The sequence below is a fragment of the Hippocampus comes genome, unplaced genomic scaffold (assembly GCF_001891065.2).
Source record: "Hippocampus comes isolate QL1 unplaced genomic scaffold, H_comes_QL1_v1.1 scaffold230, whole genome shotgun sequence".
Classification (NCBI taxonomy): domain Eukaryota; kingdom Metazoa; phylum Chordata; class Actinopteri; order Syngnathiformes; family Syngnathidae; genus Hippocampus; species Hippocampus comes.
Genome location: NW_017837215.1, coordinates 1,000,919 through 1,020,547, shown reverse-complemented (window position 1 = coordinate 1,020,547; position 19,629 = coordinate 1,000,919). Strand labels below are relative to the sequence as shown.

At 42.5% G+C, this 19,629-nt stretch overlaps 1 protein-coding gene across 1 annotated transcript; it reads right to left on the bottom strand.

The window, feature by feature from the left end:
• Positions 1–782: 782 nt before the first annotated feature.
• On the bottom strand, positions 783–14,403 carry LOC109508964 (protocadherin alpha-C2-like). Its single transcript, XM_019858904.1, has 4 exons — positions 11,585–14,403; positions 9,499–9,557; positions 6,513–6,598; positions 783–1,656 (listed from the first exon to the last, which is right to left on the bottom strand). Exons 1-4 carry the CDS (start codon positions 14,132–14,134, stop codon positions 1,343–1,345), a joined length of 3,009 nt encoding a protein of 1,002 aa, XP_019714463.1. The 5' UTR covers positions 14,135–14,403; the 3' UTR covers positions 783–1,342.
• Positions 14,404–19,629: the final 5,226 nt, after the last annotated feature.

Here is a 19,629-nt window from a genome sequence, read left to right as displayed (position 1 = left end):
ATTGAACAAATGCCGAGTTGAGGTTGATAGACCGAACGTGAATTTAATGGAATAAATCAAGAATATCTCTTTTCCAATGTAGCATGATGTAGGCCGATTTAAAAAAAAAAAAAAAGAAAGAGGAATTGGTATTTGTAAAGGATGGACAGAGAAAAAAAAACTATAATATGATCTCATCCTTTATTAGTCCAAAAAAATGGACCATTGACAAACCACAAAATCAAGAATATCTCTTTTCCAATGTAGCATGATGGAGGCCGATTTAAAAAAAAAAAATGAGGAATTGGTATTTGTAAAGGATGGATAGAGAAAAAAAATACTAAAATATGGTCTTATCCTTTATTAGTCCAAAAAAATGGACCATTGACAAACCACGAATCAAATTTCCTGACAATGACTTGGACCATTTAGCAAACTGATACTGGTTTCCCGATTGGGTATTTTTAGTTAACGTTGTAATGCTAAAACAGGCTAGATCCTGAATAAATATTTAGTAGTACAATTAAGTGGAGTAAATTTCAAACAAGTTGTGAACATTAACCTGGGAATAAACTTCGTACAGTTGTCGCAACCCAGTTTAGGTCCTTAACCTCGTCACTGTGCTATGTTATACTGACAGATATTTCTTGGTTGACGTTCTTGTCGTCTGGGCTTAGGTCCTTAACCTCGTCACTGTGCTATGTTATACTTCTTGGTTGACGTTCTTGTCGTATGGGCCACCTTGTGCAAATAATCTCAGTGTCTGCATACCAGTTATTTCTTTACAATGTTTTCATGAGATGGTTTTTTTTTTTGTTTTTAATAGAAAAGATCACATTTGCTGAATTTCTAAGATGTCTACTTACTACTGATGAAAAAAAGTCCTATTTTTCAGTTTGGCTTTCACTTTATTCTTATATCTAGATGAGCGTGTGAAGAACGAATGACTTCGAAGGCGCCAACACAGGCATCCTTCGCTGACAAAAGTCAGGCACAAATCACTTTATTATTATTTTTTTCTAAATTTTTATGGCATTTTGATTTTAATTAAAGAAATTTGGGGAGGCATTGATGGTTTTCCGAACTCCCTCAAAAGCCATCTGACTGTACATTTGAATAGAATGAACTTATACCGGTCAAAGTTGAAGGCCAAATGAGCCATCCAAGAGAGGAGCATTTGTTGAGCAGGTTTGCTTTGTGCAGCGAGCCAGGCTCGGCCTAATAGGCGATTGGCGACTGTACAATGTTAAGTATGCGATGTATTGTAATGCATATGCCGCAAATAGACTCCTTCATTCATAGTGATTTGGCTTTTTGGCCCTGTAATCGGGATGGCATCTTAACAGCTTCCATTCACCCCTCTTTAATCATCCCCTCCGTCATCCTTTCCTTTCTCCTTCTTTTCTTTCTTATCCTTCTTCTTCTTTTTCTTCTTCTTGGCTTCCTCCTTCTTGCCGAAGCTGATAAAGTCCCCTTTGTCGTCAACGGGGCCGGGGTCATGGCGGATAGAAATGATGGCCGGGGATCCGGGGATGATGAAAGCTTCGGGAGGAATCTCGCCAGGCTTCAGGCCCTGCGGCGGGCAGTAGCTTTGTCCGGCTCCGTATCGGAAGTGCCAGCTGTTGCTGTTGACACCAGCGCCTACTGGAGGGGAGAGCTCTCCGCCACCCTCTCCATCTATACAGATAGATACAAAAATAGAAGATGTCAAATCAGCTGTACGTTCAATGTTACATACACTCAAGAGTGATTATCCCGAAAAAAAGATTTGCTTTAAAATCATTTGGATGGTTTGCTGATGTCTCGAACCATCCATCAATCACACTCTCCCCTCATTCCCGCACATGTATATTCTGTCTTTCTCCAGCTAATCTTCATTCCTCTCCTTCCCAGCACATGCCTCCACCTCTCGAAATGTTCCTCCACCCGACCCCCCGAATGCTGTCACTGACGACCACAATGCCATCTGCAAACATCATGGTCCATGGGGATTCCAGTCTAACCTCATCTGTCAACCCAGCCGTCACTGTTGCTAACAGGAAGGGGCTCAGAGCTAACCCCTGATGCAGGCCAAGCGCCACCTTGAACTCCTTTGTCACATCAGCAACACATCTCATCACAGCTCCCCTTATATACGAATTGTAGTGTTCTAACATACTTCTCTGCCAATCCCGACTTCCCCATGCAATACTATATCGATCCTCTCCACCTAGCCTGTTATAGACTTTCCCTCGATCTACAAAAAAAATGCAATGCAGCGCTTTCTGACCTTCCCAGTACTTCTCCAAAAAGACATTTCATCCGATACGTAATGTAATCCAATAGGCATGAATAGAAAATTAAAAATGAAATATTTTAAACCTTTCAGGGACAGCGTTTACTACAGTGGACTGCTTATCATGTTATCAGGTTACAGGGTGCATGAAAGGGTAAATTCATACAGATCAACTTGTGAATTTCAAAATAATGTGTATGAATAAGTCACAGTGTTATTTGATTAATTTCATTTCTATGCGTATTTCTGACTTCCTGTTACTGCCGGCTTTCGATCCCAGGGTATGGAACCATCAGTCCAAATTTGCCATTCAAACCACCTCGTCTAAGGCATTGGCATACTGGAACTCATAAGTGAGACATAGGGTATGACGGAAGGACATGACATACAAGGAATATTACTTGTTTCTTGATATAAAATGCTCCATCCACTCCAAACTCAATCTTGTGTTTGTGGATAGTGATAACGATTAATTTGCAAAATGAATAGCATTGGAAGAAATCAGACATTAATGTCCTGTTATTGTAATCGATCATTATTGCAAAGGAATCTTGTTTTCCTGGTATGTAGCATCCATTTCTGCATAAAAAAAAAAAAAACAAGACAACCGTTCAAACGATTCGGATCAGGTAGAGCTGTAATAGAAATAAAGCCAAAACGTAACCGATCATATCGAGCGAATGTGAGCCGGTGAGGTTAAAAGGTCACAAAAGCACAAATGAAAAAAAAAAAAAAAAAGCAAGGGAATGTTAGATGAGATCCAGTGAGATGCAGCCAGCGAGAAGCAAAGCAGGAAAGGAAGATGGGGGCGGGGGGGTGGAGGCAGTGCAGACACGGTGCTCTTCAGGCCCACACCAGTTCTCTCTCTGCTCTGACCTACTTTCCGGCAGGATTTTATTTAGATCAAACAAGCCCTTGCCAAAAGATTCTTTTTGATTTTTTCTTTGTAGGCTATTTATGACATTACTGGAATGCTGAAATGGTTTCAACTACTCTCCCCCTGGGAAGTACGCCGTTACACGTGGTCTGGTATAAATCTCGGCCCACATTTTGAACGAGTTCATCAAGTCAATTACATTCATGCACCTGGACCAACCCCACGACAGTCGCCAATTTGGCATTGTTGACCAGTCAAAATATTGTTATAAAAAGCACCCTGACAAGAGCGGGCACCGATTTGGACCAGTGTAACTCACTTTTCACGTCAACACGTTTTGTCGATATTTAGGTGGAAAAGGCAGTTTTAGAAACTTTAGTGACATGTGAACAAAAATGACTTTTTATTGTATTCATACATCATCAAGTAAGCTTTTTAGTACAGTATCAGGAGAACAAATATATATAAAATGAAAAGAAAATGTATAAATATTGAAGAGAAACTAAAATATGGTATGCGTATTTGGATTTCTTTTCCACAATGTGCTAAAACGACGAGCAAGTAAGTTAATTACTCCATGTAAATGAGCTTGTTAATGATACGTCAGTGTCAGATTAGATGATTTTATCTCCCCATTAGTCGAGTAGGTCCCGTAATACTGTAAGGCTGTTCTGTTTTTGAGGATTATGACATTTGGCGGTATGCATTTAATCCAGCTGTTAATCCGCAGAAGGGGCCACTAGCGCTTGAAACATTGGCGGTCTTGTTCCATTGCTATTCAATGGCCAGCGAAGAGGAATTTGCTCACCCTGACACTCAATGCCTGAAATGGTCACGGTGAAAGCAGAATCACGAACCATTCTAGACTGTTTTCGCTTCAAAGATAAACAAATGAAAGACATCAATTCTGTATTACTTGGAGACACAGAACAGATTACAGGTATCGAAGTAATGAGGCCCTTATTGAGTTCTGTTGCTTGACATCGGTTAGCAGGAAGATTTTACTCGTAGTAACACGAGCAACCCACGCGGTACCGTAATTCTGCTTTCCTCGGATGTGCCTGCCGCAGCATTTGATATTCGAATGTTGAACCAACTGAGGCAAAATGTCAAGTGGCTGAGTTTAATCAAGTGAATGTTGTCCGAGTGTCTTGAGACGTTCCCGTGCTTCCGGCGGTGGCTCTGACAAATCTTGTCAGAATCCAGGCACAGGTATCGATAAGAGATCTTTCCGTGCGTGTGTTTCGCCTGCGAAAACCGAGTATTTGTAATTCTGCCACTGGTTCATGCCTGCCTATATTTCACAGACAATGCACATCGGAAACGGATGAAGGAGAAGGTGCAGCTAAACCGGGCTGCATGAGTCCTTGATGTGGTTGCCATGACACCTGCTGCTGATGAGTGGCAGATTGAAACCGTGCATTGTAACCTCATGTCCTACATTTGAAATAGGCAGATCGTTTCCTACCCAAAGCCATCATACTTTTCTGTCTTGATGGTGCGCAGCGTGCACGTTACAAGGATGGCGTTAATTCACCGCATGGTGTCACATCAGATATATATTTTGCATTTTCTCCAATGCTCTTTCTTTATTTTCTTTCCTTCTAACTCTCCTCGTCGCCGCTCTATCCTCCTCCTTTTTGGTCTCTAATTCTTCCATTCAGAGGTATGGCTGGTTGCCATGGGAACAGCCTTCACCCACTCCCCGCTGATGGAGGGTGCGGCTGCTGCAGCAATTTCTCCGTTAGACAGTGTTGCCAGGCAACAAGTCACATGGTGTTCCCTAGCAACAACATTACTGCAGGAACTTGCCAATCCTCTTAACCTTTCTCATTCTCCATCCCACCAGCACCCCAAACCTGCCCCCACCCCTCTTTTGTACCTCTTCTTAGCTCTTCCGCTCCTAAATTACTTCCAATATTAAGAGGTCTGTTTTTTTTTTTTTTACCGCAGACTCATATCACTGATAATAGCTTTTGTCATCGTCTTCATGGCATGAGACAAATGTCTCCTCTTTTGGGCCACTGGGCCAGTTATATAAACACAGTTTTGAGGAGGCTGCAATTTAAATTCATCACACCATGTTAGACAAATTCATCACGATAACGATTCACTGCAGACTTTTCATTAAAAAAAATAAATAAATAAAACTTTGCCTTTTGATGCATACGACAAAGGATCAACCTGCAAGCCGGTGCGTCAATATGCTTCCGTATTAAATCACCACTAACAAAATAGTTTCCTCATGCAACAATGCACACTGGATACGCAAACTGCTCCCTCTTGAAAAATGACTATTCAAGGATTTGCATGGCCAACAGAAGCAGATTTCCGTTTTAACAAATACATGTTTCTCTTCAGTAAATCAACACAGAATCTGCGATTGCATTTCGAACACATTCTTCCATGACAGTATTTTTACACCTAAATATGCCTTGAGTGAGCTACAGCACGGCATATTTTACCACTGACTCACCAAGTGTGTGACTGTGACCAAATGTCTCACTATGGAGGCTCTACCTCTGCTCTAATTCCTAATATCAGACAGAAAATCAATGTGTAATAGGCCGAAGGAAGGAATGAAACAGATCACAACATATGTTCTCTTTTGAGCCAACAAAAGCTGTTTCTCAGTCATTAGCGCTTAGCCAGTGTGTGTAAATAATGAAGCACAAGTCACCTTTGAGGTCAGCACTATTTACATTGCTTGTGTTGCCACAGATGTTCAACTTTACCACCCACACAGTGCAAATCAAATATGTAGGAGCACACATGACCCCAATGGCCTACTAAATTAAAAAAATAAAATAAAATAAAACAAAAAACTCCATAACCAGAAAGCATGGAAGAGAAATCGATTCTACAGTTGGTTGCAGAAATATTTTGAGCAGAAAAATTATTTTATGGAAATGTCTATGGAATTTGTTGAGGCAAAACAATTATAAAATATATGAATTTACAAATGCCATAGAGCTCCGGGATTTGCCTGTTGAGCAAAAGCAGTATATTGTAGTATAAAGTACAAACCCGATTCCAATAAAGTTGGGACATCGTGTTACGCTTAAAGAAAAACAACTTTCTTGTTTATGGCAAATAATCATGAACTTCGAATTTTACGGCTGTAACACGTTCAAATCTCCGACCTTCTTTGGAATTGGATTGATCAAAGGTTGCACTCCATTGGCACTCAATTGCATCTTTTAATCCAATCCATCAATAATCCTTTATCCCAACAATTAACTTGATTGAGAGGAGTAAAGGATTTCCTATTTATTCAGTTTCAGGTCAGCTTTAGTCATGTGAAAGTCATTTGGTTCCCATGCATGATGAGTTTCCTGTCATTACTCTGCAAAACTACACTTTTCTCATGCTCTTTCTCACCTGCAGCACTGGACACAGTGGGCCAGTTCTGGACCAGCATGCCCTGGGCTCCCTGCATCACAGAGGCCTCCTCCATGTGGACCGAACTGCAAAGCACAACACAATAAGTGAGAGGCATGCAATAAAGAAGTGCTATTAACAAGTTATTAATAGATTTTAGTCCTGAATATTCATTCAACCATCTCTAACAGACTGGATATGTTTTGGGTTAGATCTGCTACCAATTATGTGTAGAGTTCAGCAGCATGAACCCTTTCATGCACCGTGTAACCTGATAACACGATAAGCTGTCCACTGTAGTAACCGCTGTCCCTGAATGGGGTTAAATATTGCAGTGTCCAACTTCAGTTTTCACTCACGATATTAGGCATCGGTATGCATTATTTCATGAAACAGGCAGTCAATTTGTTGCTTATTGGTGGCCATGAGCCTACACAAAACAATGTAACATGTTTCAAGGCGTTTTTTTTTTTTTTTTTGCTGCCATAATTATCGCTACTGATGACCGTGGTGAGACAACCGAAAAGGCCAAATGCCTTCATAAGCCACTACATGCCCAAACTGCTGAGATATGAGGATAATTCACTCATGATGGCCCAGCTTTGGGCAATGGTGTTTGTTCCGCTTCTTTCAGTGACTCTTTGTTGGATCGGGTTGCGCTAAAGCACAGAGCACCTGCTTCACAGAGAAAGATTTCTAGCAGCAAAATGACTGGTACATTAGCGTCATTATTTCAGTGTTTTATCCAGTGGCTTGTTCATTTAGCAATTGTTGTGTTAGATTATACTCAGAATTTAGGTTGACATTTTTAAAATAGTGAATTGGATGTCAAACCCAGACCAAATGAAATCACCCAAAAAAGCATTTGAGGTCCTGCAAACCCACATGATATAATCTAGTCTGCATCTTCCATGGCCAACATTTTCCCTTCCACAATGACACAATTAGCTAAGATATCAGAAAAGTGGCCCAACTCTTCCAGGGCCATCTGCAATGCAGTATATGCAGAATCTGTTAAGTGCAACAATTACGTTGGGGAAGGATGTGGCATGAATACAAAATTTCATTCGGCGTTCCCTCTCAGGAGTGTGATGAATGTTTTGCTTTTACGTGCTAAAATGCTGCTTTACTTTGTCACGGTATGGCACCAACAAAACGGGTGTGGTTTGTTTATTCCCCCCTGACTGATTATTCCAGAAATGTGGGTCAGTGAATTTGGTGCCCCATGCAAAATGTGTAAAGAGTAGAAGATTACAGGATGCCTGTCTTGGGGTTAAGTGTTAATGAGAGCATCTCTCCTGTCCATGAACATTACAGGCTATGACATCTTCGAGACGGCGGCAGCAAATTGCAGTGATGGTTTCTGTTAATCCACATCATGTGACCGTCACTGGTGACATGATGCACATTAGGATATTTCCACGCCATAGAAATTAACACTAATTTCCAATTAAAGTAAACTTGAATGGAGCCGAAGAGTGTGCAAAAGAGCAGTCAGCATTGTTAGCGTGAAATTATGAAAATTTAGAGCAAAGGAGAGGCATGTGGAAGAAATAAAACCCCTCATTAGTCTGAGGTTCCAGTTGTCCTCGGATCACATTAGCGCAGCGCTTGATTCCATATATTTTTGCATCTTTTTGTAGCCTGATGATTACAAAATTCAAGGGCCAGACGCCGATGAAAACAACTCGAACTGTATTCAAAATGCTTTGGTTCGTTGCTAATGAGATGCTAATGCTCGCATGAAAATTCCTTCATTACCCAGACAAAGATGGGAAATGTTCTGTTCTCTATTCAGACCTTATATAAACTCATAACCGCAGTCTTGGAAACGTGTTTTCGTCGAAATTATTTTGAAATAAGACCGCCTAATGACGTTTTAGATGCAAGTATTTTGATGATGCTGCACCCTATTCCATTTTTTTTAATCTACTTGTACTTTGGATTGAATGAAACTCGTGTGGGGATTTGTTGAAGTTGAAAAACATCATTAAAAAAAAAAAACTCATTGCATGCAAGCACATTTCGTAAACAACAGTGAGTATTGAGATTCGCGCTTTATCAGTCATTTCATCAATCTCGACTTGTGTGTCTTAATTCTCCAAGAATGTTAATTCTTCAGCATGCTAAAAATAACACAGAGTATCCATTCAGAAGAACATCCTGTTCTGTTCCAGCACACACTGTACCCCTGTGTCCAAAGTAAGGTTCGGATTTTAACAAATCAGTGACACTTTTTTTAAGCCAAGTTTTCATATTTGAACCTCACTGAAAATTCCCTGAAATGTAATTTTGAATACATGTTCAAGATTTTCTTCAGTTACATTTACTTCGTTTAGGTGTAACGCCCAAGTGTCCCAATAATTCATCTAGCATATTAGCAAGTAGAACTGCAGTCCGAAATGTCCCATTCTGTCTGTGTTAACAACTTCACACCTCCAGAAAAAAAAAAAAAAGTGTATAAATAAACACAGCGCTTGCAGGGTAGTGGTATGTGCAGACACTGACGTGCGCGTACATCAGCTAATCTGCAAAAGGTCATAACTCATTTGTCCTTCATGCTTCCTGCTTAAAGGCTCGAACTGGGGGGGTGATGCTCAGAATGTAAATGGCCTATATATTGTTACAATGCAGAGAAGATTCACTGCATTCACTGATGAGAGATGCCTTCAAGGAGTTAGAGGGCTTTTGGGTTAAAAGAGATGCTGAGGGTCAACTATTTAATCTTGACAGTGGCAAATTCTGGCATGAGGCGTTATAATGTAATTCTGGTTTTGGATGGCTGTGTGTTGTTATGTTGGAGTTTACAGAGAGATGACATACACGTGTAAACAACCTAAGCTGCTTACGTTGGAGCTTTTTATTGAGACCAGAAGTGGAAGAAGTTGCACAACATGATGACATACACGTGTAAACAACCTAAGCTGCTTACTTGGAGCTTTTTATTGAGAGCAGAAGTGGAAGAAGTTGCAAAACAGTGACTTACCTCTGCATCCCGGCCCTCAAAGACGCAGAATATCGCCAGTCAGCGTTCGGGGCTTTTGGCTGAGCGTGCAAGAGGTGAGTGGGAAAGCAAATGAGGGGGAGATAGAGAGACATGGGGAGAGAGATAGCGCCAAAGAGAGTTTAGTTCAATCTCATACAGTGCAGAGTGAGGCCGGGCTACAGCCTCATCAATTAATAATGATACGCATCCCTGCTCTGGATGTGATCGGAGCGCGTGCGCGCACACACACACACACACACACACACACACACACACACACACACACACACACACACAGGCATACATATTGATATCAACCGGAGCATAAATGCTAAATCACACGCATGTGCTAATTAAGGTTAGTGATTGACTTTTGGAGTTTTCGTTTTTGCCTTCCAAGTCCTGGAAATGACGGAGACAGGCATGTTCTGGTCTTTCTGGTTCGTGAGTATGTCGTGTTCCAGCGGACTTGTGGTAAATTATTGCCCATAAAAATAATATGCAAGAGACATCATTGCCCTGGTAACCACACCCTGTGCCTCTGGTCTGAAGAGAGGGCTTTGAGAGGCGATTATGCGATACAAGTTTGTCTCACAACCTACACACTATAAAGGCGGAATGAATACGTTGACGTAGATTAAATGATTTTTTTTTTTGTAGACTGAAAGGAAAGGCATTGACTTAATTTTGAAAAAAAATATATGAATGTATCTTTCGTAAAAGCTTGATACGGTTTGAGACGACTACCCCTTTAAATTCTGTGAAGACGAGTTTAATGTGTTTAATGAGCTTCTTTATTCACGGACATTCATTTTGTTTGGCCCTTTCAGATTAATTTTCAGTGTGAGTAACTGTGCTACTGCACACATTCATGACTGAATGCCACTACTAAACTTGTTTCGGGTCAACACTTCATGGATAGTAGATGGGGGTTGCGACATTGTGTCTCAAAAACACCTTGGTTAGCGATACAACTGCTCAGGCAGTCGCAAGTGTCCCAGATAAAGACGGCACAAATGTTCTGTCGCTATAATTCATAAGGGAGTCTTTTTGTGCTCATAGACACAGCCTCTTTGCCGAAATCTAATTTGCAGGGCTGAGCAACAGAGGCTGTAGGTTAATCAAATTTCCTTTGCTAAACTTGACTCAGTGAAAAATTTCCTCAACATGTCACAGATGGTAAGAAAATGGAATTGGATCACTGCTTTATCGAGATCCTTAAGAATAGTGGCCTAAACTTCCAAGCCTACCCAAAATGTAAACTGTGTTATACATCAATTCATAACATTCTTCTCATTAAGAATTGTTTATCATGTGCGATTTGATTGACTTAAATCTCAAGCATGGAGTCAAGGTTCGTCAACCCACCCGATATATAAAACACTATATTAAATCTTCATAGTCAAATTGAAAACACTGATGCAATATTTCAATGAAAACAGAATCTCAAAAGTTGCGTGATGTCATCATCATTGAGTTGCTAATTGCGTCTTATATCCTTAGAGCAAATTAGCCAAACCGGGAGGCCTGATCTTAATTTTGCTTGACAGCACGTCTTGTCGTAGGCCTAACTTTTACTGAGTCAATCAACTGCGCGAATCCAACTCGAAAATCTTCATTCAGACACACACATGCACTCTTAGTTCAAGCTCACTTGGTCAGATATCAAGAGCGAAGAAGTAAAGGCAACATGACCTCGTCTGAGAGTGGATGTGATGACGACCTCAAATGGAGACACAAATCTCTGAATCATCAAAAATCACACAGGGATGTAGAAAAGCATCAGGACTGACGTTAATGCAGTGTGAGTGCTGAGCCGGGCTAGGCTGAGAGACTGCACGGTATAAGGGGAGAACTGAACCAAAGCGAACGAAGCTAAGCACTGATTCAGTTGTTGGCTTCCGTGCCGGAGGGGAGCAATACGAATGTGTCTCAAATGGGGACATACACAGTACCCATCTAAAATTAAAATAACTTAATAAGAGCATCTTGACCAGTAATAAACGGTTCCACCTTCAGCTGGACTAAAGTTGAGTAAGTACTTCGAGGTTGTCGTGAAAATGCACATTTATAGCTACAGACATACCTCCGGGCAGATTTGAAGTGAGGCATCCGGCATGCTTAGCCTTCGTACGAAACCGCTTCCACTTGTGAAGAAACGATCAGCACCGCTGCCCCAGGTGCCACTGATGGGCCTTCCTGTATTGTAGAACATGAAGGTGTCACTGCCCGAGGTGGCCGTCAAGCAGGTCTTGTAGCAGTAAGTCTTTGTTAGCGAGCCATTCCCACGCACTTCAATGTAGTGAGGCTCAACTTTAAGGTCCCTCCGGAGCACGACGTTGTTATTAGGTTGCCCTGCTGCTCCACCGACGGCCCCGCCTCCACCGGCACTCACGCTACTGTTCCCACCGTCTGGAGGGGGTTTCTGTGAGCCACAGCAAGGTGAGCAGGAGCCGGGTTGTGAGCAATAGGCATGGCAGCGGACAATGGCCAGCACCACCACAGTGACCAGGAAAACAAAGGTGGTGGCACTCAGAGCGACAATCAAGTAGAGGGTTACGTTGGAGAAAAGTAGTGTACTGTGGGGTCTAATGATCCTCTTGGGGTCTGGGACAACCTTGGGGGGCACCTCCATGACAGCCACGTTGATGGTGGCGGTGGAGGAGAGCGCAGGCTGCCCGTGGTCTTTCACCAAGACTGTTAGAGCAAACGAGGTGGAGTTGTCCTCCAGGATCCTACGAGTGGTCCTGATCTCACCCGTGTGTTCGTGCACCTTGAACAAGTCCATGTCGGTCGCAGTCTCCAGCATGTACACCAGCCAGGCGTTTGGACCGGCATCTGCATCATACGCCACCACTTTTGTCACCAAAGCACCAGGATCTGCGTTCTTTTGAACCGTCTCCAAAGAGCGTGTGCCATTACCCGGAGGGTTGACAATGAGTGGCGCATGGTCATTCTGATCCATTATGTAGATGTAGACGGTGGCGACGCGACTAAGCGGAGGAATGCCCCCATCTTGGGCTTTGACCTGGAAGTGAAACTCTCGAAGTGACTCATAGTCGAAGGCTCGCAGGGCATAAGCCTCGCCAGTATCGGCCTTCACAGACACATAAGACGTGACGGGGATGCCGTGGTTATTGTCATTGAGCACCGTGTAGGTGATGCGTGCGTTTTCCTTGATGTCTGCGTCTTGAGCTTTCACAGTACACAAAGAGGCCCCATGGGCGTTGTTCTCAGTCACGTACACTGTATACGACGTCTGCTCAAATCGTGGTGGGTTGTCATTGACGTCAGCCACGTCGACCTGGATGGTCTTCTGAGAGGAAAGAGGGGGATTTCCTCCGTCTGTGGCACTCAGAGTGACATTGTAGGCATCAGTGGTCTCGCGGTCCAAGAACGCTGAGGTAACCAGGGTGTAGTAGTTTCTGAAGGATTTGATCTTGAAAGGAAGGCCTGCCGGGATCTCCAAAGTCACCTGCTTGTTGGTGCCGGAATCCCGATCGGTGACGCTAATGAGGGCCACGACTGTGTCGGCGCGGGCATCCTCCCTCACAGGGCTTGACAGGGATGACAGCACAATCTGAGGGACATTGTCATTCACGTCCACCACTTCGACCACCACCTTGCAGTGTGCTGCCACCGCTCCGGGGCCTTTGTCCATTGCTTGGATGTACATTTCGTAGGAGTTGGTCTCTTCATAGTCAACGTTGCTGCTTACTCTTATTTCTCCTGTGTTCGTGTCCATACTGAACATCTGCCTCACTCTCTCAGGGGTGTAGCTGCTGAAAGAGTAATATACCTCTCCATTAGTGCCCTCATCCAAATCGGTAGCATTCAGTTTGATCACCAGGGTGTTTTTGGGCGAATTCTCCAACAGTTTCACCTTGTACACGGAGTTGTCGAACATGGGAACGTTGTCATTGGAGTCCAGTACTCGCACATTAATGATAGCCGTGCCTGTTTTTTCAGGTGTCCCACCATCAACAGCACTTAGAATTAACTGGTGGTAAGGCGTTTGCTCCCGATCAAGGGGCTTCTTGAGCACAAGCTCGATGTGCTTTGTATTTAAGGAGGGCTTGTTGGATACCAGCGCAAAATGGTCGTTTGTGCTCAGCTGATAGATACGAACTGAATTGGACCCAATGTCCGGATCCTGGGCATTTTCAATTGGATACCGAGAGCCCGGTAATGCCGATTCGGTGATCTCAACTTGATACTCATCCCGAGGGAACTGCGGTGCATTATCATTGACATCCACAATCTCCACCACAATATGGTGCACCTCAGTAGGATTTTCGACCAGGACCTCCAGATTGATGAGGCAGCTGCTGGATAAATCACACAGCGCCTCCCTGTCGATCCTTTCATTAACAAGCAATTTGCCGTTTTTAGGGTTGACAATCACGTAGCGTTTACTGCTGCTGCTGGAGGTTACCTTGATTTTTCGGCTGGCCAGCTTTCGAATATCCAGCCCCAAGTCATGCGCCAGATCACCGACCAGTGCTCCATTTTCGAGTTCTTCCGTTACAGAATAGCGCAACTGTCCAAACGAAAGGCCACAAAATAAGGAGAATATCACAAAATAATAAAAAGGCACATTGCTTCCCAGCCGGTTGCGTATCCCCGCAACAGCCATTGCAAACTCATAGGATCCGCAGACGGATTAAACGCAGCCTTCCGCCTTTTTAACTTGCAGTACCATGCGTCCCAGCACCTCATTAAGGTGGGCTAAATGGACTCCAGCTGAATGAAAGAGAAGTCGCTCATCCATTGTTGGACCCGGCGGTGGCAAATCCTCTCCAGCTCACCCATATTTCCTTTGTCCGTGATGCGCTTTTTTTTTCGCCTCCAATGCGCGCTGCTGACGGGTGTGTTTCCTCGCCACTGGAGCTGTGAGGTCTGTCAAATCAGCCACAATGTCCCATACTACCCTTTCGAAATAAAATCACGGGAGTCATAGGACGTATTTGTGGAAAACGCATGCGTTGTTCAATCAAACCTGTGTGTGTGTGTCTTTAATTGGGAGAGTTAGTCTGATCTCTGAAACATCAACGTGTATTTCCAATATCACTTTACAGGGCGAAATATCCTCTTTAACTCTTATTTTGAAAATAAAAACCGGAATACAGTGCAACGAATACAGATACTTGACCTTTGCAATGCTCCATCCCACCCTTGCGCGCACTCAGACTCCGGTCCCCCCCACCACCACCAATCTCTCTCCTCCCAAACAGCCAATGTGATGTCGGTTCTGAGGAGTGCTTGCCTTGTACACGTCCAAATATTAAAGCTACTATAAAATAAGGCGTGGAGGGCACACATATCATGATCCCGCAGCGATATTAATGACAGTTATAATGAGCTAATATTACAAATAATAGCCAAAGCATGTCTTGCACACCGAGTGTCGTGCAAGGTAAGCAAAATGCATAAATGCAGTGAATGCATTTGATCAAGTGGCACTACGGGGTGAATTGTCCGCGGAAACATCATGACCATGATGAATGAAAACGTGAAACGTGAAAATGTGTCAAGCGCAGACACATGTTCGAGACCGGCTTATGTTTGTATCCCATTGTCTGCACTGGAGTCGCAAGGATGCTTCATTTGCCGGTAGCGATTCTGTGGTGCAGCCTACCGCATGACGATCATTTGGGCAAGGCGCAGCAGGGAGAAAACATTGCACTGACAATCACAACCTTCCCTCCACATGGATCACTGTCAGTGGTAGACCCCAGACTGTCAGGTCACATCATCGCATTGGAAACGCCCGTGGTGGACCCCAGAAAGCAGAAGTATCACGTTCCCTCTGGTCCATTTGCCAGGGAGAAACATGATATAGGATTCTACATATACCGAGACTGGCTGTTCATTTCGTAAAACAGCTTAATTAGGCAGGTATTGCATCACGAATGGATCACCTGGCAATTAAATGTTTTATCGATTGAAGGAGCTCATTATATTTGCATACTAGGAAGGATGCAAGAAAAATAAAATCGAAAACTCAACCATCTAAATGGATGGAATATTACATTGTGTGAAGCGAAATGCACCTACATATGTTACCCGTAGTGCACTGCTTATCTTGCCTACAGGTGTGAATGGGTTTGTATATCTGTGTTACATCATACCCTGACAGAATTTTTGTCTGGTAGTCCGCTGCTGCTGCTGATGCAAAAAAATAAAAAAATAAAAGATTATGTAAGGTTAGATCGACAGCTATTTGAAGTCAAAGTGATGGTGAATATATTCTGACTTAACCCGCAACACTGGGTCCACCTACACACTCCAATTAGACCAATTACAAGACCTGTCTAAAAAGTCTTCATTTATAAAGTCTTAATTTTAGAAGACAGAAGTTGTGCTTATGTTTTGCTATGGACAATCTTGTTAATACTGTGTACTTAATCTAATAGCGAGCGAGTGTTTCGTACAAACTGTTGCCCTGCCCCCCCCTCAAACGGAAATTGGAGGCAAAATCCCTTTCAGCACCAAGGAGAGTTACCTCTCGTGCCTTGAGGGAGCGAAACACAGTCCTTCTTCCTTCTCCAGTGTACACCTAATTAGATTAATTAAAATGAATTATACACAGTCACACCAGGTCATGAATGAAGTTATCGCCTTCATTTCATGATGTTCTCGATGTGACTGCGGCACGTTTCTATCACGAATAACCGTCACATACAAGCAGCTGCGGAAAATTCGTTTTAGACTATGTTTATTTATTTTATCTTACAGGCCGTTCACCCCCCTGGAAGGTCTTTGAAGATAGATCCGTACAATGTTTAAAGCGATCAGAAGTAGATGTGAGCCTGTTCATTGCAGGGAAATGACATTTGGAGTATCAGCAAGCACGTGTCATTCAAAGTAGGGCAGTGTTCCTCTAAAAATGGTCGTCAATACATGTGTGAGATTACTACCATTCTAGCTGTTGTTAAAATAGTTCCTGCAGGTAGATCTCCCTGTTCGAAGGCATATCGTTTCTGCTTACATCAATCATTTTGGGATCCGTTGAATAAAATCAGAACATTGTGTTTCCATGACAACCCGCAGTTTGCTGCATGTTGCCGTGCCAGTTGTGATCACTGTCCCAAATTTGATGTACATCCCTCCACATAGAACTGCCAACGTGCTATTTCCAAAGCCCTGCGTGATAAGCAATGGTACTGCACCACTGTTGCTTGGCTTATAAATCACTTGTGTCGGTTGCCTTGTTTTTCTTCCTGTCACTGACCACTTTTGCGCAGTTTATTGAGATGTGCAATTCTAATGATGTAAAATCCCGTTGCACACTCAAGAGGCAACAATATTTTGCAGTTGTAATGGCAGTGCATAATACTTTGATTATTATGATTATTTGGGTTACTTTATTGAAGGGCAACAATACAATGGGGTCAATCCAAAAAAATGCAGCATTATCCGTGTCAAAGTGAAAGTTTAATCGTTCCGAAAATATTCCATTAGAGCGCAGATGTTTCCCTCTATCAAGAGTCCAGGTAGTGTATGTGACATGTTCCCTGAAATGTAGTTTTTATGTGGCTATTTTAAGGAAAAGAAAAACAAAAATAATGGCCAGCATCATAATGCAGCACTGACCCTTTGGCAAGGGCAGACACACATAAATAATCTGCCACAGGCATCACTCAAGATGGAGTCCAGGCTGCACTGCACTTAGCTCAATCAAAGTGCCCCATCAGACTGTCGGCAAGATCAACATACACTACTTCAGTCACTTGTTCCTTCGGGAAAACGAGGCCTCTTCCTTATTCATGTATGGACTGAGAAATCATCAAATAAATGCATACAATAAAAATTCTCTCTCATCTTACGACACCGTGCTCGTCGAACAATGCGAGTGATGTATCATAAAGGCAACCTGACAGAAGTTGTCTTCGGAGGTCTGGCATTTCACGTGACATTCTTGTTGCACATGCACTAACACATTTGTATTCCTGTCTCGCTCTGTGCATGTTTTGAAATCGGAGTGACAATCTGTTCATATCTGTTTCTGCAGCTTTGCAGTCACTGACTTATCTCTGCACACACACTCCTCAAGAAAAAAAAAAGCCACCCACACACCCACACACACACACACACACACACACACACACACACACACACACAACTGATTCTTCCTCTGAGTTAAGGCGGAGCTGCACATCACGGCTCTGAACTGAGTTGAATTCCTCTTCATTGTCCCCTTCCAGTGATGTTGGAAACAGAGACTGTAGATAGTAAGACTCATCAGCTATCTTCCCTCTGCTGTTTTGAATCTCTCACACAATTGGGTCAAATGCCCAAATTTTGCTTTACACATTCAATTGAAAAGTGTAGTGTTGTTGTTGTCGTCGTCGTTGTTGTTTTTATGCTAGATTAAGGTCAAAATATGTCCCCAAAAAAGTCAGTATGCTTCTTTCATAATTATATCAAATCTTGTCCTGCCATCGTTAAATATTTGACGTGTATAATAATAGCAAGTGTTTGCATTAAATATGCAAGTGCCAGACTCTGCTGACACAGTAAGATGAATCACGAACATCCTGATCTTTTGCACTTTCAGGGCTTAAAGAAACAGACAGATGGCGCCAGAGAGCATATTCCTGCTCAAATGCCATCCCGTGCAAAGGCTTCAGTGGACTCTTACCATCTGGAACCTGAAGCGGGGACTTTGTCTCGTGATACCCCCGGACAGATATTGTCGTAATTTGACATGTAATATGTGAACAGCAGTAATTAAATTCTGCAAATAAGTGTTATGATTGTGTACACTGAAGAAACGGCTCGATACTGTATTGACTTTTGAATAGTTATTGAGATACATAAAATTGGCAAATCAACATAATCTGTCCGCAATCCCCTAAACCGCTTGTATCTAAATCTGAAAATCTACATCTTTTAATAACCTAATCCACACACGCGCACACACACACACACACACACACACACACACACACACACACACACACACACACACACACACACACCCAAACAGTGAAAGCGATACCAAAGCCAAGCGGATTCGCTAAGTCTCTACGTGTAACTGATCATTTTCTTGGTTGGGTTTCAGCTATGCCCTTATTTAATGTCATTGATTTTAACATTGCATTGATAGACTGTTGATAATCATAAATGTGAATTTTAGAGGTGATTTTGTCACTCCAAATAGGAGTAATAGCACTTTTGTTGCGTGCCCATCGAAAGTCTCCCCCATCTAAGATGATTACAGTACATACATCCTCCAACAGCGTCCACATCAAACATCAGCATGTAGTCTCTTGGCAGGGTCATTCGAGGTCTTGCTACCAGGCTGGCATGCAAGACAAAGTCGCTGTCCTGGCTCCACACAGCACGGGTTAGTCCAGCTCTAGGTCAGAAAATGAGGATAGAATGCATGCAAAGTACCGCTGAGGGCTGTGACATTTTGTTCACCACGCGTGCAAGAAGACATCCTAGTTTCAAGTCTTCCATTTTTTTTTTTCTGTCATGACTATCTATCTATCCATTGCTGAGTTATTATTATCGACACAAATGCCCACTTTTTGCTTTGATTCAAGTGGATTTATATTCAACACACAAATGATCAACGCTGTTATTCTTCGTGACTCTAATTGTGATAAGGCCCCTCAGTGTTTACTCAATATGTATGCAGCATAAAGTATGTATTAAGTGAAATGTAAAAACAGCGTGCCCTGCATCCTCAGCTGAACAGATCATGCAAAATGATTAAATATGTCCAATTATTAAAAAATAATATATTCAATATTTGGCTCCATTTTTTTGTCTTTTCGGAATAATAAAACAAATAAACACACTTTGGACATTATTTTAGGAATGTGACGATATGGACGAACAGTCAAGAAATTAACTCAAGAGGTAAATGTTAGTTTTAAACAGAAAAAAATTGTTCACTAAGGATAAAAGTAAAAACATGCTTGGAGTGAGTTGGGGCAGTATATATATATTTTTTTTTTAATTGGCTGTCCAGTCAGTTAGAGCAGAACACTTGAAAGGGCTCTCGCATCAGTTTTGTGCAAGACAAGGCATAAATGAATGAACTGTAACGAAGGATCAAATTGTGCAAATATAACAGCTCTTTAGGCTTTAATGCAGCCTGACAAAGCATTATTTGTA

What these genes read in the sequence shown, in the direction of transcription:
- LOC109508964 (XM_019858904.1), bottom strand. Translation starts at nt 14,134, where the DNA reads ATGGCTGTTGCGGGGATACGCAACCGGCTGGGAAGCAATGTGCCTTTT. An exon ending in TTGAGGGCCGGGATGCAGAG is followed by an intron (nt 6,599 to 9,498) that starts GTAAGTCACTGT and finishes TGTGCTTTGCAG; the next exon opens with TTCGGTCCACATGGAGGAGG. An exon ending in CACTGTGTCCAGTGCTGCAG is followed by an intron (nt 1,657 to 6,512) that starts GTGAGAAAGAGC and finishes CTATCTGTATAG; the next exon opens with ATGGAGAGGGTGGCGGAGAG.